Source organism: Sceloporus undulatus, chromosome 6 (assembly GCF_019175285.1).
Source record: "Sceloporus undulatus isolate JIND9_A2432 ecotype Alabama chromosome 6, SceUnd_v1.1, whole genome shotgun sequence".
Taxonomy (NCBI): Eukaryota; Metazoa; Chordata; class Lepidosauria; order Squamata; family Phrynosomatidae; genus Sceloporus; species Sceloporus undulatus.
In genome coordinates this window covers 92433368-92456447 of record NC_056527.1, presented here as the reverse complement: position 1 = coordinate 92456447, position 23080 = coordinate 92433368, and the positions used below count along the sequence as shown (strand labels likewise).

General features: G+C 41.4%; 1 protein-coding gene across 2 annotated transcripts in view; it reads right to left on the bottom strand.

Annotated features, from left to right (window-relative positions):
- The window catches only part of NPEPPS (aminopeptidase puromycin sensitive), an 83762-nt gene extending 62141 nt beyond the window's left edge, over window positions 1-21621 (bottom strand). For both annotated transcript variants that reach the window (XM_042471455.1, XM_042471456.1), the window contains exons 1-2: window positions 20834-21621; window positions 91-175 (exon numbers count right to left, since the gene is read on the bottom strand). In XM_042471455.1, the coding sequence (XP_042327389.1) occupies window positions 91-175; window positions 20834-21607 (859 nt within the window). In that variant the 5' untranslated portion in view covers window positions 21608-21621. The remainder of the gene's footprint in view (window positions 1-90; window positions 176-20833) is intronic.
- Between the last annotated feature and the right edge of the window lie 1459 nt (window positions 21622-23080).

Genomic DNA, 23080 nt, shown 5'->3' with positions numbered 1-23080 from the left:
GTCAAAGCAGCCAGGAAACATTTACTGCAAACTGATCAATTTTGTATGCGATGACTAAACATACAAAATGATATAAAGATTTCACCTTACCTTCATCTCCCTCTGGTGCATAGGAAGCTGTAATAATGTCTATGTCTGCACAGTTCATCACAATCTGGTTGGTCGCATGCTTCACCTGTAACACAAACATGTAACAGTCAACATTCTATAAATAATTTCCCAGTAGCTTCAATGTATATAAAAAACCAAGACTGACATTCTTCCATTCAGCATTTGCATAAGGACAACACTTTACAATGGAGTAGGCAACTATCATGTGTCCAAGGACTGCATATGCTTCCACCAGAGTTTGTATCCCCCCAACCCACTCTGATTTTTTAAAAACAACAAAGCTAAATGAAAATCAATTTAATAATTAAATTAGTATTTAAATAAAAAAACACATTTAAAAATGAATTATTTTATTTTAAAAAACACATCATTATACCAATGCGGTTAGAGACTATACTGGGAGCCCCAGGGTTTGGGGGTCACAATGACCTTCCTAAGAACTGATGTCACAATCTCTAGAAATGGAAGCAGTCTCACTGCTTTTTTCCTATAGAGCAAAATCACCCTAATTTCTCTGTGAAACATAATGTGCAGAGACTACACATTTTTGTTTCCCGCAGAATTACACTCTCAGCACATGACTAGTAACACAATTCTGTTGGGACACAATGTGTACCCTCCTTGCCAGTTTACATTTACACGATTTACATGATATTTACTACGGTGACCAAAACCTCCTAAAAAAAGTAGCTGAGGGATACATGCAGCCCAGATGTTGCTCATTCCTGATACCTTCTGGTAACACAACTATTCCAACTAATTTACTTTATGGATTCCAAAGCCATTGATAATATGCACAGCATCCTTTATCTTGCTTTATAGAAATCATGCTGTGAGGTTTGTCATCCAGAATATTTTCAGACCCAGTGTGATGTGCCTGCTCATCTAAAAACAGACAGCTGCATGGAATAGCTATAGAAACAACTGGCATCTAGACAAATTTGGTACCTCACACAATGGTATTAGCTAAAGGTGGGAAACTCCATAATTGTGTGGCCACAAGTGATGAAGAAAAGTGATGCCCAGAAAACCAATGTCAGCTCTCAAAATGGAAGCACTTTTACAAAAATAATGATTTCCAAGGATTTCCCCACTTAATCCAGATGCAACTCATGGTTCTAGCCCACTTGCCAAGTGCACTAAAAATCTGAGACAAGTACCTTAAAAAATGATTCCATCATTTCTGTAAAATACTATTTCACTTCTACGCATAGCAATCAAAAAGTCATAAATTCCAAAATGATACAAAACTCTCAAAATACAAAAGAATTATTCAGATTGCCATTCTCACATCACATACAGTTTTGTCTGCACAGTTACTACACTTTCAGAATCTACTGAAAGTGACTTAACTGAACAAGGCCTAACATATGAGGCATTCCAGAAGCCTGTCCAACAAGTACCACTGAAGTACCATTTTGCACTAGGCTCCTTTAATAAACTAGTTCCACTTCATTATCAAGGCACGACAACTATGTAAGTCAAAGCTCTGTGGAAAAAAAGAATTCATCCAAATCCCACTGACGAGGAATGGCTATACAGTATTTACATATAACAGGTAAACCGTAAAAATACCAAGGAGTCTTACACAAATACCCATATCTGTACATGTGCAACGAAGAGACGTTTCTGAAAGTAATTTGACAGCTGCTTCAGTGTGAAAGTACTTTAAAATTCTTGCAAACCCACATGGAAGCCTTACAATAGAGTATGAAGTGGCCAAAATAATTAGAAGGACTAAGTTAATGGCTAAACATAAATTAAATGTTTAGTCCTCAAGACCCACAAACAAGATAGTCATGAATTAAACATACAGTGCCACGCATCCCAGATTATGCAAAATACATACTTGTGAAGCAACCCTAGCAAATTTCAAATGGTTTCAATGGAACTCTATTTACATGACATCACACTCAGGATTAAATCCTTGTTTTGAGAGAAATACAAAGCCAACATCAACACAGTTTAACATGTGACATTTTGCACTACCAGCCAACTGAAAATGCAGATGTTTAATGCTGTGTGGGATACACAAGAGCTATGCAATAGTGATTAATATTTTAAAGCCTCTTACACAGCAAGAAAATCTGTTTTTTGTTTTGTTTTGTTTTTTGGGGGGGACAGCTTGTACATACATGAATATTTACATGAGAACTATTTAAAAAGTAGAATTATGTACTTGTAACAGAAAGTGTATGTTAAACATTTGTTCCCATCTTTCTTACCATACTGCCTTGAAAACAATACGAAAGCAAAATAGTTGTCATGCCTTGCTGGATTAAGGCTTCAGATGCAACATTCGATAACTTACACAATTGTGCAGAATATCTGAACATTTTTTTCCAACATTTAGTCCAACAATCAAACCACTATACAATGCTGTGTCATTTCCTACAAACATTCATATTTTGAGAAGCACTGATCAGCTTGGTTAAATGGAAGTCAAGTTTGTTATTTTCAATAATTACTTTATTCCTTTTAGATTCTTATTTGATTCTCACAGAACTTCATTATTTCCTACTATCATTAAGTTCTAATTTTAAAAAACAAATTTAAGGTTAAGATGTTTTTAAATGTCCTTTATGTTTTTTGTAACTAGTCTTCAGTTATAAATATTGGATTACACTATCTTTCATGTTCCACTGCAAACAAAACCTGGCAAAACAAGGTATTTGCAGGTACAAGTTGCACCGCACCATTATTTTTTTCTCTTCCAACCCAAACAAATGCACACGAATACACTTCTAGCAGCTGGACTTGTCTCACCCAGCTGCCAGCCCATTCATCACCCCACACAACCAGCCATGCAACCACTCACTCAATGGCACAAGTGATCAACTCTTCATATGGCCCATCAGTGTTCCCAGCAACACAATGGCACAGTACAATCGTGGAGGTACTCCCGTACATGACCCCTTCCCCAATGGGCCCCCTACTGGACTGGTCTGGTCAGTTTGTTAATGTGATTATCAAATCCATTGTATTGTCATCAACACCTGAGTTGGTTATCATTTCACTTCACAGGGCGTGCAATGTGCTGATAGTGCATCTGACCACTCATGGGCATCTGTAATCAATCTGCAAGGGAGCAACAAAAAAGCCTGTGAACAGGATTGGCACCAGCAGCTCACAGTTCCTTCCCAATCTCTGCACTGGTGTGAAGTCCACATACACCAGTGTGACAGTTCGCACTTTCCAGCTCAAAACAGAGCAAACCAGGGGTTATTTTGTTCTGTCGTTTAGCCCCTGAGTGTGGCTTTGTCCTGAATTCCTCCCATGTTGTCCATGTGCATCAATTAAACAGGTAGGTTTCAGAACAGAGTGAAACCTCATTTTATCACTGCTGTGGAGAGCCCCAAAGCATTGTTTATCTACGGTTGCAAACATATGTCCTACTAGATGTTATCAGACTACTACTCCCATCATCACTTGCCAACATACTCAATGGCAAAAAATAGCACAGGTTGTTGTTGTTGTTATTAATACTATGTTTGTTTACTAGAGTTTATTATTTATTGCAGAGAGTTTGTTTATTGCAGAACTGTAATCCAACAACATCTGGAGGACTATACAATAGCCATATTTGCCATCTGGCCCATATCAATGTTGGAATAACAGAAGGTTGTGTGTACACTGAAGCACTATGGATAACCCAAGGACTGTGGCGGGTTACATACCGCCAAGAAGCAACGCTGTCCCGCCGCCGCCGCTTGCAGCGTCCAGGAGCCACAGCTGCCACACCGCAGGGCTCCCGGATGCTCAGAGGAAGGAGCGCAGAAATCGCGCTCCTTCTCGGGCCCCGGAAGAGGCATCGCAAGTGCCAAAGGGCGCACTCACGGCGTCACTTCCGGTGCGCCACATGCAGACACAGAGCGCCCGTTATGTCAATATGGTGGTGGCCGTGTGGAACGGCCACCGCCATATTGTACATATTGAATACGTATTAGGGTTAGGGGGGTGCGCCCCTTCCTAACCCTAATACATATTCAATACTTATTTTTTGGCGGTCTATAACCCGCCTGTGACTCTGGAGAAGAGGTTTGAATCGCTGCTTAGCCTTGAAAAATCCTGTTATATCATGACCAAGTTATTTATTCTCCAAAAATATGCAAATAAAAACAATCCTCACTCAAGAACACAAAGGCAATGATCTTGTTTAGATCACATCTGTGAGCTTGCATCAATACCTACAATCATTCTTAGACCTCATCCAGAGACCCACCTATTCCCCACTGTTTTGCATCAAGTGCAGATTACAAAAGCCAAGCAGTAAACCACCTATTTACAGCAAAACCTTCCTTTCTGCAAGATCCCTGTTAACTCTTTGCAAGAAAATAATGCAGAGCAGCATTTAGATGACAGACTGACAATCCATCAACATCAACTCCTGAACAAAACTTGTTTTTAAACTTGCATAACCGCTTGATTAAGTACAACTAATTAGAACATTGCTAACAGCAGAAATGTAGAAATCTGAAGTTATCTGAAAATAACAAACAGGCAGACTAGGCACACATACCAAGAATTCCAAGGTATCCTGTCTGAAGTACTGGGACCTATGACAGATATTTGGCCATGACTGAAAGAGCTATTGTATGTTTGCCCAAGTACTTCAAGTATACCTAGTCAAACTGGCTTTGAATACTACAGTCTGCATGCCATAACACAAACTGCTTCTGGGAGTCTCTGCAGCTTCAACATTGGTATGCTATTTGGTATAGGAGGTGAACGTCCAAGAAAAGCATTCAAAGCTCCCTGCAGTGTGTGGAACTAGCTTTGTAGTTATTTGGATGGAAGCCACTGCCCTAGTTCCTGTAATTTGCACTACCTCATTTCAAGTAGGAGGGGAAAAATACTTTCCGCTATGCCAAAATATTTGGCCTTCAACATTTGGTCAGACAACAAACATACTGCACATGCTGAGCAGTCAAACACGTTCAGCATTTTAAAAAACAAAAGCTTGAAACACAAAATCAACGCCTAATCAGCATGATCCACAAACCTGGCAGATGCTAAATAAGCAAGCTATAAAAAGCAACAAAGACAGGTTAAACTTTACTAAGTACAGCAGGATGTCCTTCAGCTAAAGAAGAAAACTGGTGCAACACTGCAAAAGGGCAGCTTAAAAGGTCCTTCCATTGTCTGACCTTTTAGGCAGAAGATGATTCTGCAAGACTCTTCCTGACAGTTTATAGCAGAAACATATCCTACTGTACTTTGAAAGACATTACCCCAGCAGCTTGCAGTCCAAGTTGGGAAGGGGGGTAGGGCTCACCCTACCATTTCAGGGTACACTTTTGCATTACTTTATATTTGTTCACAAACACATAGGCTGACTTTCAGTACAGTACTGGGGTGATTCGAAAAGAATGGTGCAAAAGGAAAGCTGTTCTTACTTGTTTTGCACCATTCTTTTTGATTCCCCTTGTATAAAAGAATTATAATATCACTGCAGTGTGAGCCAATGTGGCATAGTGGTTTGAGTGTTGGAGCAGGACTCTGGAGACCGGGGTTCAATCCCCTGCTCTGCCATGAAACCCACTGGGTGACCTTGCCCTCTCAGCTTCAATGGCAAATCTCCTATGAACAAATCTTGCCAAGAAATAGGATCACCATAAGTTGGAAATGATTTGAAGGCATACAACAATAACAAATATTACTGCAGTACTAGAGATGGATCAATTTTTTTAATATAATATAGGCATCTTTGAAGCACACATTCATTCATTCTGTTTTGTTTCCACTTCCGTTCATCATTATTTGATTAGAAGGCTGTCCAAAAATTGTACTCATTTTTGTATGCATTCTCCTTTAACCTTCAATCTAGTCAATGGGCCATTTCAGCATCGCAGAGAAATGACATGGTCACCTAAGAGTTTTAAGCAAATGTCCCAGAAATTTAGCCATCTATCACATACAGCTTTCTTAATGGGGAAAAAAGTGGGACAGTTGTATTTTAAAAATTTGCTGCATTCTGTCATTGAACCCCTCAAAGTAGCATGTAAGACAAAAAATGTCCATGCTATCTTGCAAATGAAACAAGAAGAGCTAATATGAATGCTTGATTGGGGAATAACCCCTTTCCCTGCTCAGTGGTAAGACAGAATATGCATGCTCGCAATCCTATCCAGAAGGACTGCTCAGAGATACTCATGTCATGAATGGCAGCAATGGAGGATCTGGTAGAATCACAGAATCATTAAAGACAGTTCACCATATAGCACCCTGAGACAGCATTCAGGAGCCAAAAGTAAAGATGTAAACAAAGAAATAGTACTTAAAACCTTTGATCCACTCTGCACAGAATTAATTTTTTAGCACATAATCCATTAAATACATTCAGCACAGAATGTATTCAAGGCATGAAACAAGAGAAATCCTACCAAAGTCTAGCTGTGGGAGCCCTCTGACATCACTAAACTGAAGGCAAATATTGACCTACTACTACTGGCAGGGGCGTGTCACAGACAACATAAAGTCTTGAAGGAATGTGACATTTCATCTCAAAGTGCTGTGTCTTACCAGACTGTGTGTGTACTCACAAGGTATGTGTGATTCAACAATTGGAAAATGAGATATGTAGAGTCAGTGATAAACTGGGTGTCTCCCAAGACATGTGATCTATGTTTGTTGGACATCTTCAAATATGGTAAGTACAGTATTAGGAACAGATCTAACTATTGATGAACTAGTTGAGTTCAGAGGAGAATGACAATTCTGGCAATATACACCATGTAAACCAGGGTAATCTGAGTACAGATCATTCTATTTTATTCTATTTTATCAAAGTATGGTGATGCATGGAGTGAAGCTATTTCTACAATCAGCCTTGACAGGTAGCAGCAAGCGTATTACACTCAACAGCTGACTTGAAGGCGCACGAACACACACACTTCATTCTACATCGACAACTGTATGTGTCAATGTAAGACAATTTTATCCCCTCAAATAAACTGAAATTCCCTTGGATTCAAAAAATTCTGATATTACTCAACAAATTATTTTTTAAGAACAGCAACAAAAAATAGGAAAGAGGGAGGAAAGGGTTAACTGTGTTCTGGCACACATATTAGTTTAGGAGGTTCACTATTTTGGGAAGTTAAATCTTATTTTAAAATTCTTAGTAATATTTAAAATGAAATACACATCGAAATATAGACGAAATGGATTTCTCCTCTCATCTATATGTTAACAACTAGTCCCTTCAAGAGAACAGCACATTGGTTTGTTGTTGTTTTTTGTTTTGTTTTTAAAACTATATAAGCTTACACTGCAGTTTTCACTGGGAGAGGTCAGATCATTCGATCTAGCCAGCAGCATTCCAAGGGCTCAAATAGAAGTTTTTCCAACTTGCTAGCTTTTTAGACTGGAGATAGTAGGCATTAATCTGGGCATAAGGTATAGCACCTTTAAAACCATCTACTTTATCTCCAAAAACCTTCCAGACCCACCCTCAAATATATTTATTCACAGCTACTAATTGTTCATTCACATAGGAAAATGTTACACATGTGTGTATATGCTGCTTCCAAGCTGCCTATAGATTTATGGCAATCCCATGAATATCATTGGGGTTTCTTAGGTAGGGATACCCAAGGGTCTGGGGAAGGAAATTTTTCACATGCACAACACTTGACAAGAAGATTCACAATCTTTTAATGTCTAACATGTAGGAGCAACACTGAAGAGGATGAAAATTCTTCAGCTGACTCAAACACAAAACCTAGGATTTTCTACCTCATGACCAGTATTACACACAGGAGTCCATCAAGTGTGTTTTGTTTCACTATCTAAATAATCATCACCACTCTCCTTCAAGACCTTTGACATATTAAAAATCTTGTGAGGAAATACAGGAGTTTTTTTCTTTCAACTGGCTTTTGCAGAAACAGCCAAATTAAAAGGGAAGAAAACATCCCTTCTTTTCACCTCCAAACTTTGGCCCTGTACAAATGGGCAGGAAGGGACGGCGAGACACTGCCCCTTTCTGCCCCAGATTGGTGCTGCAGCAAATGCATGACACGGCACCAATCCAAACTCCGCAGGGCATAAAAAGGAGCCAATTTTTCCAGCTCCTTTTTGGGTCTCTGAAAAGGTACCAGAGCCGCTGCTGGGCAGCTTGATCATGCCCCTTTGGCACAGCCGCATTTGGGCATTGTGCCAAAGGGATGTCATCAAGGCATGTGCCATCTGGCAGCACAGGGAGGGTTGAGTGTGGGGATGTCCAACCCTCACCCTGCCCATAGACCAGTGCTTTTCGCCCGCCTGTATCGGGCCTTTAACTACAAGGAAGGCTTTTTCTCAAAATACAAGAATATTTATCTGTGAGGGGAAAGCGTTAACTACTGACAATTGTGCTAAGGTTATAAGAATATTAACTATACAGAAACAATAATATAACATGCTATTATTAATAGGCAAACACATTAAGCTACAAGGTAGCCTTCATTGTTGTACTTTTAATAGTCAGTATTTCTGGCTTATCATTAGCTTACGAAAGCTCATGTCAATAAGCCAGTTATCTAAACATAGAACACCACTCTTTTTTCTGCTTCTAAAATAAAATGGGAATATATGCTACACAGCTATTCCTACAGCATTAGTAACAGACTAGGTTTAAAACATAGGCAGATGTACACAGTATTTTCCTTTCAGCTTTGTTTAACTGCTGGGATCCATTTAGATAGGTTGGACAGGCACGTTTGACTACAAACCTTTGCAAAACGTTAGCACAGAGATAGTTCTTCAAGACTTTTGCAAACAGTGCAATAATTTGCTTTAACTAGAGATCAGTGACACATAATGAGTATCTGATAAAACTTATGCATACACAGCAGCATTCCCCAAGTTGGCACACTCCCAATGCTTTGGACTACAACCTTTATCAGGCCCAGTATGCATCGCCAATGACCAAAACGTTATGGAAGTGGTAGTGGGTAGTTGTCAAAAGGGTGACATTTCTAATCCATTTTGTCCATGAGATTATTACTTTAAAAGATTTTAAAATTTTAATTTTCTTTATGCTGTCTTTTCAGAAGAATTCAGGACAATGCTCTTTAATAAATAGCTCCCTTAGTTTTGCTATCTACCGAATCAAACTCCTGAAAATGCATGGCATTTATTAATTTGCTTGCAAATATTTCAGTTTCAGCAAACAAAGGTGACTTCCTGTTAAGGAATGGGAGCAAAGAAGTTGCAATATAATTAAGTAAAACACTTCTCTCTGGCCTTTTGACAGAATTATGTGCTTACTGTTTTCATGGTGCTTTACAGAAAGATCCCAAGGTGTCAAGCACATGACACCTATACTGTATGCAGTCTTGGCATGACAATGGCTTTTCTACAGTCTTTTTCCTGAGAAACTGTCCAATAAATGAAGTAGAGGATTATTTCCAAGAAGCTTGCGGGCATGAGAGTGCTACTATTATAAGTGCTATTAAGTTTAGCAGTGCACCAACAATTTATATTTATAGGGGTGGAAATGTCACAAAAATAATGTGGCACAGTGATGAGCTTAGTGTTTCCGAAACTATGACTGTATGTAGGAATTTATAACACTTAAAGTACCGTAATAGAACATAATAGTGGGTTTTTCCTCCCATATGAACAAAGAATATTCTAAATTGAGGATTTTTTTTTCACATAGAAAAACAAAGCTACATTGAAATGAAGCACTTCAAATAAAGCGTAACTCATTTACCAGCCCTTGAAATCACATGATTTGCTGCACTGTCAATAAACAAATCAAGTATCTTATCAGCTGATCACAAAGGTTCCTGCTCTGAGAACAGCATAAATATAGAAGAGTTGCCAATCAACAGATTGAAAAGGATCAATTAAGAAGCTGATGTGCTTGGACATTTACTGTCTAAAATGAGATTATAAGGACCATTTAGCATTTCTTCTTTAAGACTGAAGATCAGAAGTACTGTAGTCACCAATGCAGGTTGTGTCAAAAGCTGAATGCTGTGACAATTCTGTCTCACTGATAAGAATGCTGACCTTTTGCTAATCTGGTGCTTAAAGTGGTTGGTGAACAACATTAGATTTCAGTTGTTCACTGATGAAAAATAAAAGAGGAAATAACACTTTCAAGTCTGCTGCAAATGTTTCTTTCAAATTGTAATTAACTCAATCACTCTGGTAGCAACTTTCTTTTATTATCAGCCATTGAATTGCATACTTTTTACAAGAGGCTAGAAGCAACAGATATATGGACCTGCCATTTAGGGACACAATATATTTCATTGCTTAATAGGGAACTGGAACTTGGATTCCCCAATCAGAGTTCACTATTCACACTTTTTAATACACCATACCTGGCCCTCCTTAACTAACAAGCAAGAAAGTATTTTGTCCCACATCTTAACATGAATGACTACCTGCACAGGTATGAACCAATTATGGACTTTTTAAAAAATTACGGCTGGTTTCGGGTCTCTTCTTTAGGAAGCATCTCACTTGAAAGATTCTTGAAAGATTCACCACTAATATCATCTGCATTCACACGTAACTTTGAACAATGTTAGTAGGACTAGGTGCCAAATTTATACCCCGTAACAACAACTACTGGTAGAGTTTCAATGCAAAAAATGTTCATAAACAAAAGGCCAGTAGAAGAAAACAGAAATTGGAAGTGACCATATCTCTACCATGGGCTTCACCAAGACCAAAAATGGCAAAGAAAAATACAGTAGAGCAGTATTAGAAATTACAAGTGACCATTAAATCCACTTCTAGTTTCTATTCTGGGATTTTGGAGAGAGAGTTCAGGCCAAAACCACAGCTCCAGAGGGTTTTCAGGAATGGCAAAACCCCATTTTTCACATAATTTTACACATGCACAATTAAAACTGGGGCATTTAAAGGACTCAGGTTACACAAAAAAAAGGCCACTGAGAAGCCATGTGGACCACAGGCTACAACTCGAAACCCATAGGTACTAAGCCAAATTGTTTGTTAAAACAAAATTTTCAGCTGTTTGTTGAAAAAGCCAATCAGTTTTAATATGTGAAAAGTCAATGTGGCTTGTTCAGTCAATCCCTGGTTTGATTTCTCTTGACCTTTTTTGTAAGAAATTGTCTCAAACATTTCAGTACCAGGAAATAACCATTACTTCGGTGTTCGTATAGATGCTGATTCTTTATTATATCCTCTGGGAGTGTATATTTTTCCTGTGCAGTTTTAGGCTTTTGGGGGGGAATCTTTGGCATGGAGGTATTATGTCGAGGGCAGGTTTTGTGGTCAAAATTATGAATTTTGATATGACTCATGTATAAGTCCAGGGTAAAACTTAGGGGCATGCAACAAAAGATGTAAAGAATGAAGAAAAGGAAAATTATGCCAAAGAATGCTGCTGTTTTCCTGTCCAAGCATTCAAAAAGGCCAGAAGCAGCACAACAGTGGAGAAAATAGATGGGGTTGGTGCTCCAAGAATGGACTAAGCTCGGGAGATGGTTCCTATTTTGAGTTAATGTACAGTACTTGCATTGACCCGTGGATACGTTGACCCAGGTTTTTGGGGTCAATTTTTTGACTCAAATTTTTAGACTAATTCATGAGTATATACAGTACTTGACTTCTAGTCTCAGCAGCTTGCCTTTCTGTGAAATGGGGGTTCTGCTGGAGCAAGGAGCTGTAGCTTCCTGTTTTGCCTTTCCATGAAATACATGTTCTTATTACACAGGCATACGTGTTCTCACTGGTCACATATTTCAATGACAGCCATTTTGTGACTAACCATTCCAGCCATGTTATGGCTACCCATAGCAGACCCTCAAAATTAGGGATGTACTCAGGGGTCCACAACAGATTGGAAACCCCAATCTAGCTGATACTGTGTGCAATAGCGTAGAGAAACATCTATCCAATGAAAAAAGTCAGTAATCTATCTTTTAAATCAATCATTTGTTCTCTTTGAGAGTTTGAGATTACGTGGGTGTTCACACTCAGGGTACTCTGCTTAGACACACAAACCTTGGAAAATGTTACTAAAGTACACATAGATTACTTGAGAATTCTCTCCTGACACATAGCATTGCCAAATGTATAAGCATTCTGGCATGGATGGAATTCTTGATAAGGGAAGGCTGGAGCACGGAAAGAAAAGAGAGTAAGGCAGGCTGAGATGTTGGGGGGAGAACAGCAGAGCAATTTATCCTGAGTTCCTTTTTTAGCTGTTTTTCCTTCACACTTTTGTGGAATGACAAGAGGTTTGGGTGGGTCCAAGAAACAAACCAGAATTACCCAGGCTTCTTAGTTCAGACATGCCAAACCAGTTAATATAAGGCAGAATATGCATACCAACATATTACCACAGTTTCAGTTTGGGGCTTACTGCCAAAATAAATCATGATTTCTTGCCTAGCAAGTGTTCACGCTTAAACAAATCATTATTAGGCTAAAAAGAACTTGCCTGAGCACTGTATATCAACCAGACTATTAAGACAAATAAAATACATCAAGAATGACAAAAGTCCATTTGTTTTCACTTTCATTTTCCTCATTTATGTTGTCTACAACCCTAACCCTTTTGCTCCCAATGATTACTGCAATGTCATAGTGTAAGCCCAGAATTAATCTGCAACTTGCATCCAAGCCAACTACAGTCACACCAGACACAGGACCACTTAACAAAAACCTAGCTAAGCAAATATTTTCACTTTGTTATACAACCAATAAAAGTTACAACACATCATGCTAAAACTTTTTATACATTCTCATTTAAGGTGGTTTAAAAGGCTTTAAAATGAATGTTAACATAAGACAACAGGTTACCTACAGGATCACCTCCTCCCATATAATCCGCCCCATACACTCAGGTCCTCTGGTGGACATTTACTCCAGTCAGCCAGGACTAGGACTAGGTTGGCAACTGTCAGCCAGAAGATATTTTCTTCATCTGCCCCTAGACTGTGGAATGACCTGCCAGAAGAGATTTGACAGCTGAATACAATGTCTGAATTTAAAAGTGCATTAAAGACCAGTCTCTTCCAGCAGCCTTATCCAGATTATTTTTAAACTGTGAATTTAAAATGATGAATTTAAAATGTGTATTGTTTTAATGTCTGTATATCCTTTTGTCTTTGTATGTTTTAATGTGTGTTTTAACTGTTGTGTTTTTAAGTGATGTACTTTGTCTGTTAATTGTTATTGTTCCCTACTTTGATCCATGGAAAGAAGCAGGTAAGAAATTATTATCATTATTAAAAGTTAAGTGATACCTTTAAATATAGTTTAACTTTAAAAATACAGACAAGGAGACTCCTGAGGAATTGTCTCAAAATATCACAGCATGACCAGCATTTCTCACTGTGAGAATAATTTTATACATGTAAATATCACTCTATCTCTGAACAAATTGTCCAAACAGTTGTTAGTTTCAAATAGCATGAAACCTCTATAGACAGTGTAGGGATTTAGTTTTGGCTTGAAGACTCCAGCTCCAGTCCTCTGTGAAATCAGATGACATCAATGCTCATGTGTACCTCCACCAGTGTCACCAGGACAAAGCTCTGGATGGAGTTTCTCTAACTAGCAATCCAGCCAGAAACCCAAATTCTCTCTCAACAACCTGACCATGTGGAGGAATGGGACACTCTTAGCTTCCACCTATGATTGCCAACTTCATATACCACCCTTACTTCCACATGAAAAAAGGATGGCTGTAGGGCAGTGGCTCCCAACCTGGGGTGACAGTTTCACAGGGGTTGCCAAGAACCCCCCTCAGAGCACCACTTCCCAAACAAAGGGCCTCCAAGCTAGGTCCATTAAAGCAGCAGCCACCTACAGGCCCCTCACTTGCTTAGCAACTGCCCACAGCGTCCCCTTTCCTTCCTCTCTCAGGAACATAAAGCTGTGCAAAAAGGAAGAGAGACAGCTCAGCCAATGAGTTCCAGTTTCACTTTGAACCACTGCCTCTCTTCCCCTCTATCATAATGGGGCTTTCTGGGCAGGTTTCTCCAGAGAGGGATTGCCATTCTCTGAAGCTGAGACAGGCTGACTTCTTGCCCAAGGCTCAAGGCAAACCTATCATGGGGCTTTCTGCACAGGTTTCTTCAGAGGGGGTTTGCCATGGCCATCCTCTGAGGCTGTTTTTGTGATTAATCACTATGCTTTATGTATGTTCAATTTGTAATGATGAAAATACAATTCATATCAGTAGCAAAATTAAAATCATGAAGTAGCAACAAAAATAATTTTATGGTTGGGGGGTCACCACAACATGAGGAACTGTATTAAAGGGCCATGGCATTAGAAAGGTTGGGAACCACTGCTTTAGAGAATCCCCATTGTTATCTCTTACTCACAGGCTGAAGGAAATAGCAGGGCATCTTGACTTTTGTCTGACTCTCTCTAGTCAATGGGGAAAGGGGATGAGGAGAAGGATGACTTGGGAGACTTTGAGAGCAAGATTCTAATCCTTCATGAACTGAAGTAGGCTCACAAATTGAAGCACCCCCTACACCAGTACTATACAAGTACTGGAAACACACTTATTTCTATGTTAGTCTGTGTAGAAAAATATCATTGATAGATACAGATCCAAAATTATACTGCAGAAATAATCCAGTTTGAGATCGCTTTAACTGCCCTGGCTCAATGCTAGAGAATCCTGGGGACAATAGTTTTCTGTCAGAGATTTCCGGTGCCACAATCAACTACAGTTCCCAGGATTCTCTAGCACTGAGTCAGAGCAGTTAAAACAGTCTCCAATTATATTATTTCTGCAGTGTGTTTTGGACCACAGACTAATTTTATTTTACCATTTCTTTTGAGCACGTTATCATCACCCACAAGGTCCAGCATGCTTTGAAATAATGGTTCCAAGTACTAAAAGTCACTCATAGGGTGCCAACATAATGGCCAAGAAAACTTTACAGTAAGATGGTTAGGAAATCATTAATCACGCCTTGTTCTATCTTGGCCACTTTCCACTCTAATGTAATAGTCACCATTTGCAAGTGTCACCACACTTACTGAACACCACATCTGCCTGTGAAATCTTGTGTTTTTATTTAATTGCACTAGTTTCTCCTGTTTATAGGCTCATTCTCTTTCCTCCTCACATACTTTTTTAATACGCGCACACACACACAAGTGTCAGTTAATTTGGAAACATACAAGTAGCTCTCTGCTGGAGTTTGCATTCCTTTTCTTGCTAAGTTGTCTCCATGGTATTTACCCTAATGGTCACCTCTCAGTGTTTTTTAATCTCTGCTTATGTAGCCAAATTTCCTCTCTAAATTTTTCAAAGGATACCTCAGTTATGGACGAAACAATATTTTTTCTCTGTCACAAACAATTTGCGAGCAGCGCCTAAACACTGTTCCATGTGGGTCTCTTCTGAATACAGATTAACCTGCCTTTTGAAGCTTATGGTGCCTTTAAAATACACTTTCTTCCCAGAGAAGCGAATCAGTTTCATGTTAAGTTATGCTGAATTTAAGGCTAAAGTAACTATTGGTAGATATTACAAATCTAAACCAGAACTAGTCTATATTAAGGCGCTTAGAAAAGTATAATCTTGTTGTCTAGTAGCATCCAATACAGAGAAGCCACCATTACCTTAAAAAAAATAGAGACAGCAGAAGAAGCAATGTAAACATAGCTTCCTGTTAGATCTGAGCTAAAGCTTCCTGATGCTTTAGACTACCAGTACATCATAATCATTGACCATCTCCTGCTCCTTCAGGCTGCTAATAATCCAGTTCAGCACCTCTGGAGGTCAGTCTGGTCCAAAAGCTGATCTAAAACTGAGCTTAAATGTATCATATAGAACACAGAACAGGATTTAGTAAAATCATTAGAGGATGTAAGACTGGGAGGAACATATCTTCTTTTGTTTCTTTCTTGGTAAACCAAGTCTAATCATCAACAGCTGCGTTCTAGATTTTCACAAATCCTAAACAGCCTCTCCAATTCCATTCATTCCATTTTACCCAATTCCACAACTACGTAGTTCAATAAGTAAAGTAGTTCAATATAAATTCCATGAAAAATCCATCATTGCTCTTCATGAGAAAAAATGTTGCTGTGTTTCAAAGAATTGGCACTCTTTCTGGGATGTGGCAACTGTACATGGTTATTCAAGTCATCCCAGATTAGGAAATATTCCAGAAAATCTAGCAAGATATGTATTGCACATATCAACAATTTTGCAAGGAAAACTTCCTCTAAATTCCAAAAAAGCTTGAGAGTGAGGTTTTCAGAAGGCTGAGCTGATTTAAATGCATGCTTGCAATCCCAACTTGTTTGAACATGGTGTAGAATTTTTACCCAAGTATTGTCCCACTATTCAAGTACAGTGTTGCAAATCATTAGTAGCCCCATCTGAGGAAGACTGTAGTAATTTTTCTTTACAATTTTTATTGTTTTAACTTTTTTTATATTCTGGTTTTTAAGTGACTCTCTCTGGGAGCCAGCTTGGGTTCCACTTTGGGGATAAGGCAGAATACAAATGAAATAAATGAATGAAACAAATAAATAACTAAAATAATACTGGGGGAAGGCAAGTGTTATGGGCTAATCTCTATATGACACAAAGATCCCAAACAGTAACAGCAATACAGAAACACTTCAACTACATCAAACTTCAAATTGGACTATGTGAACATAAGTGGATGAAGTTTGATAACTAGATACATGATGGAGAGGGTAGAGTATGGCATGAAAATATATAAAGAGAGGAAAGGAAATAACTCTGTTGCACTCTTCTGAAGGAAGATCTACTGATAGCCTACCAACTATCTACATGTAACTGCAGGTGAAACCTAGAAGAAACCATACACTAAATTCCACTAACACATTAATGTACAAAGCCTGCCAGTACAAAATATTCTAGTGCCTCATGAAGAATTCCTCAAACAGCCACTTTACAGGGGTCTGAATATTAAGAATGACCAATCACAAAGTGACAGGTATTTCTGTATCCATCCAAGAATAATAGCTTTGTAAGTATGATACTCTGTATGATAATGACCAGTCTATATTGCACTGCTCTCATCCATCTTGAGCAGAGGAAGAAAAATAGGCTTCCAAAAAAACCACAAGTTCTCATATATCATCAGTAACTCATCCCAAGAGATCTCCTTTCCCAAATTCTGTCTTAAAACAGAGTAATCCAGTCTTCATGTCAGAGTGGGGTAGTGGTTTAAACATTAGACTATGACTCTGAAGACCTTAGGCAAGTCACATGTTCTCAGCTTCAGGGGAAGGCAATGGCAAACCTCCTCTGAACAAATCTTGCCAAGGAAACAATATGATAGGTCTGCCATAATGAGCTGGAAATGACTTAAAGGCACACAACACACACACAGTGTCAATTAACTACAGATATTTCACTCCTCTTTTGAACACAACATTCTCCAAATCAGTGGTCCGCAAAGTGTGTCCTTTAAGGGATTTTGGACTTCAACTCCTAGAAGCCTCAGCCATTTTGGCCAATAGTCTGGGATCCTGGGAGCTGAAATCCAAAATCCCTTAAAGAGCACAGTTTGGGGACCAAAGCAATATATTTTGTCTGGAATCAAAGAACTACCCCTTAGACTCTAAGGCAAAGCCAGAGAACCACAACCTCAAATCCACAAAGTGAGATAATGCCCCTCACCCCACCTAAGCCTACAGAAGACTTGTCCTCCAACCCAGAAATGAAACATCTGTAAACAATATTCCCTGAATACCTGTCCTCTTATTACAGGTTAGACTTGTCATGAAAACTAGTTCTTCTCTATTGTTTCAAGTCAAAAACAACCACCTCTCTGACAAGAACTCTCCCTTCTCAACAGAACATTTACTCTCTGCTCCTTCTCCTCCATTAGAAATTCTGCTTCCCCACAGCCCTAAACCAGAGTCATTATAGTGTAGTGGCTTGAGTGTTAGACGATAACTCTGGAGACCAGGGTTTGAATCCCAGCTCAGCCATGTAAACCCACTGGGTGACCCTTGGGCAAGTCACACGCTCTTAGCCTCAGGGTATGGCAATGGTAAACCCCTTCTGAAGAAACTTGTCAAGACAAGTTAATTTTAGGGTTGCCGTAAGCTGGAAACAACTTCAAGGTACACAACAACAACAACAACAACAACACTGAACCAACTTATTCTTTCTCCAAAATCCCACAAGGCCTCCCTCTCCAGGAATACTCAATACGATACACACCCAAAGGTGCATCCATAACACAAGATCTCAAAGTAATTTTGCCCACCTCAATACTTACCTGACTAAAAGTGATGGTGTGCACCCCTGAGATTAAACCATCAAGGGCCAGTATCCCCATTTTGCCCCCCAATACATCTCAGCCATCCAAATCCTTCTCTTCTCTTCACATAACACCTTACTTCTCCACTGTTTCAAGTCAGAAACAACCTCTTATCTGACAAGAACTCCACAGAACACTTCTCCCAGAGCAGTCTCTCCTACTCCTTCGTCATTAGAAACTCTACTTCCCTACAGTATTGAAATAACATATCCTTCCTCCAAAATCCCAGAAGGCCTCCCTCTCAGTGTGATCCTCGTGCCAAGGTGCACCTCAAAGTAACTTTGCCCACCTCCAACACTTACCTGTCTGACAGGGATGGCCTGCATCCCTTAGACTAGACCAGTGGTTTCCAAACTTTGGTCCTCCACATTTTTTGTACTTCGCTTCCCAAAGTCCCTAGTCACCTTGGTCAACAGTCAGGAGGTCTTCAAGAATACAGCCATGTTAGTCTGTAGAATCAGTACGTAGAGTTGGCAGCATGCGCTTTTGTAGACTTAAGTCTACTCCCTCAGATGCATTTGGTGGCTTACCATCTGAGGAAGTAGACATAAGAATGCTGCCAACTTCTTTCTTTAGTTAGTCTCAAAGGTAATACAAGATCTCTTTACAGTCAGGAAGTTTAGGAGCTTGCGTCTAAAACACCTGGAGGACCAACGTTTGGGAACCACTGGACTAGACCATCAAGCATGAGTACCTCCATTTTGTTCCCACCACAACACACATCTCAGCCCTCCAAATCCTTCTCTTCCTCACCATCTACATCCAATATGTGGAGAGATCTTGTAGTACCTTTGAGACTCACTACTGAAAGAAAGAAGTGGGCAGCAGGAGCTTTCCTAGACTTCAGTCTATTTTCTCAGATGCATTTGGTGGAGTGAAAGCCAGGCACAGACATATACCGTTCATACGCGACTATAAGTTGATATCATGTGTAAGTTGAGGGCAGGTTTTGGGGCCAGAATTATGTATTTTGATCTGACCCATGGATAAATCAAGGGTAAAACTTAGTGGCGTATAACAAAGCATCTAAAGAATGAAGCAAAGGAAAACAATGCCAAAGAACTTCCAAATTCCAGCAGACATCACTGTTTGTGACCACAATAAAGGCTGAATGGATGAGAGAATAGAAGGGGGTTAGTGCTTCCAGGACAGATTATGCTCTTGCCTTTCACCAGGGGATGGTTCCCTTTTTTTATAGGAGTCAAAGAACAGGACTTACATTGACACAAGGATAAGTCGAGCCCAGGTTCTTGGGAGTCAATTTTTGGACTAAAATTTCTAGACTTATACATGAGTGTATATATAGTTTATGCCCAGGCCCAGTGGTGGCTTCCACTCCACCGAATGCACCTGAGAAAGTAGACTGAAATCTAGGAACGCTCATGCTGACAATTTCTTTCTTTCAGACAGACTCAAAAGGTGCTACAAGATCTCTCTAGGTACTGATTCTACAGACTAACACGGCTATATCTTTGACATCTCCATCCAAGTCCAGCACCCATCAGCTCCCCAAGCTCTAACCATCACTGACCTCTAACTCCTATCCCCTTTCCCTGGGGAGCAGCCCGACCCCTTCTTCCCTCTCCTCATTCTTCCCCTCCTTCTCCTGAAGCCCCCTTCCCACCTGCCCTTCCACACCCAGGCCTTCCTGCCATCGCCTCATCCTCCCTGGACCGCACCCCTACTAGGTCCAGTCCCTCAGTACTCTTCCTTTCCACCCCCCCCTTTCTTCAGGGCACCCTCCTCCCACCATCCACAGGCATAATAAACTCACATTTCTATCCACACGTCGACCTAGCCCCTTCCCTCCTTCTTCAGCCACTTGCATCCCCTCCATTGACACTCTCCCTTCCCACCTTCGCCCACTCCCTTCCTAGACACCTTCTACCCCCCTCCATAAAACTGGGCCTCCTCTACACGCATAATACACGCACATTTCTATCCACACGTCTATATACAGTATATATTACACCTTTTCGTTGTCAGCCACTTGCCTCCCTTCCATTGAAACCCTCCCTCCCCACCTCCTCTCCTCCCACTCCTTTCCTAGTAACCTTCCACCCCCCCCAATAAATTCGGGTCTCCTCTATCCACACGTCCATCCCCCTCCCTCCATCTTCAGCCACTTGCCTCCCCTCTATTGAAACTCTCCCTTGCCACCCTGGGCCCACCCAGCCCCCTTTCTCCTCCCTCATCAAGTCGCCTCTACACGCATAATACACGCGCAGGTCTCTTCAGACGGGCATAAGCGAACACGCCCCCCTTCCCCTCCCAGACAGAAGGAATAACCCGCTTTTAACTCTTTCCTGGCTCAAAGGCAATGGAATTCTGGGAGTTGGAGTATGTTGTGGCTCCGCTCTGGGCCCACAACAAACTCCAACTCCCAGAATCCCATCGCCTTTGAGCCAGGAGCGTCAAAGCGGGTTCTGTCTCCAGTGTGGACGCAGCCCTATAGCCTCCCTCACCTCCACGGCGGCCTCGAGCTTCCCCTCGAAGGTGAAGTCGATCAGGTCGGGCTTGAGGCAGAGTCCGTAATTGATGGGGCGCACCTCGGCCGGGAGACGCTCGAAGGGCCGCTTCTCCGGCATGGCAGCGGCAGCGAGATGGAGGGAGGAAGGATTAGAAGGAGAAAGAGAGGAGGAGGAAGAAAAAGAAGAGGAGGGCGAGGCTGTGGTGGTTTTGGTGGAGGAGGAGGAGGAGGAGGAGGAGGCGGCGGCGGCGGCGGCGGCTACTGAGGTGAACAGGGAGGCCCAGCGCGCCTGCGCACTGACGCCCCCCTCCGCTGACAGAAGGCGGGGACACAAAATGGAAGGAGGAGGAGGTGGTTGCGCGCGCAGCTCCTGCACAGACCAAGCGAGCGCTGGAAAAAAGGGGCGTCGCGAGACCGCGCTGAACCCTCCGTGCCTCTGCTGCTGCTGCTGCTGCTGCACAGACAGAGGTCGCCTCTGCGCATTCTGCGCATGCGCATTCCTCCCCGCTCTCTTTCCCTCGCTCTCGCGCGCTCCTGGCTCTACTACTGTCGCCACCTTCTTCTCCTCCTCCCAACAGAGTGCGCTGGCGGGATGACGTACGCGTCGCGGCGCCTGCGCACTCGGAGACCCCGACGCCGAAAGAAGGGAGCGGGCAAGGAAGCGTCCGTAGGCCATTAGGTTTCTGCAACCAACACCAACCACCAACACTACCCGCTTTCCTTCTCTCTCTCTTTCAGGGCTTTCCCAAAGTCGCACTGGGGGAGGCATCGCGAGAGAACAAACGTGACATGAGTCAACTGGAAACTGGGGGCGGAGGGGAACAGGGAGATGGTATTTTCGCGCACGCGCGTTGAAATCAAAGAAGGGGGAGGAAAAAGAAACACCCTCCGCTCCTCAGAGGGAGGAGGGGCCATTCGGGTTTAGGAGGCTTAGCGTTGGCTCCTCAGGAGACTTCTAGTGTGGCGCAGTGGGTTAAGCGCTGGGCTGCGGCTCCGCGAAGTAAGGGTTCGAATCCCAGCTCCGCCACGGAGTGGTTTTTGGCAAGTCTCAGGGGAAAAACCCACCATGATGGATTTGTACAGCGCAGTCTCTCATAGAGAACTGGTTTAGTGTTGCACTAAATGACGGTACTTGCCCATAGGGAGTCATTGGGAAATATTTGCCCATAGAGAACCATTAGAGAAGACTTGCCCATAGAGAATCACTGGGGGATACTTGCCCATAGGGTATCATAGGGGGATACAGTACTTGTATTGCCAAAGGATTCCCTATGGGCAAGTATCCCCCCATGTTTGGGACTTAGCCTGTGGAGACCATGGAAACCCACCGGGAGACCTTGGGCAAGTCACACTCTCTCAGCCTCAGAGGAAGGCAATGGCAAACCTCCTCTGAACAGATCTTGCCAAGAAAACCCCAGGATAGGGTTGTCCTCTATAGGTCAGAAACAACTTGTAGTGGGTTTCCATGGCCAAGCCAGGATTCGAACCTTGGTCTCCAGAGCTGTAGTCCCACAATCAAACCACTGTGTCACACTTACTCTCATGCGGCTTCCAATGGCTTTCCTTTGTAGGTCCTCCAGCACGATTCTATGGACAGATGTTGACCATAGAGTTGCCCTGGAGGACCTAGAGATTCCTAGAGAGTACATAGCAATTAAATCCGCAAACAGTCAAAGCCGCAAATATGGGGGGGGGGCAACAGTACAAAGTATTTTTGCACTTTCAGCTTTGTTTGCAGCGACTGAAGTAAAACGAGGACGAAAGAGGAGAATGGAAGGAGATACCCAGACATTTTAAAAAGCAGATGAAAAGGTGGGATGACATAGGATTAATTGGGACTGGTTTTGCCAGATTGGAACATGTGGAGCGTTCGGTGTAATCATATACAGATTAACTTGGAAGTAATTCAAACTGTATTCAGTGGGGCTTTTTCCTAAGAGGTTATTCAGAGGGTGAAAGTAATCCAGGTAGAATCCAGGTTGAATCTTTGGCAGCATCCAGACTGCAGAAACAATTCAGTTTGACACCACCTTAAATGTCGTGACTCAATGTTATGGCATCCTGGGATCTGTAGTTTGTTGTGGCACCAGAGCTCTCTGACAGAGGAGGCTAAATGACTCACAGAGCCACAGTTTCCAGAAACCCATAGCCTTGAGTTAATAGCTGTTAAAGTGTTATCAAACTGAATTGTTTCTGTAGTGCGTTTTGGACCATAGTTGCGCTAACAAAAATAATATCTGAA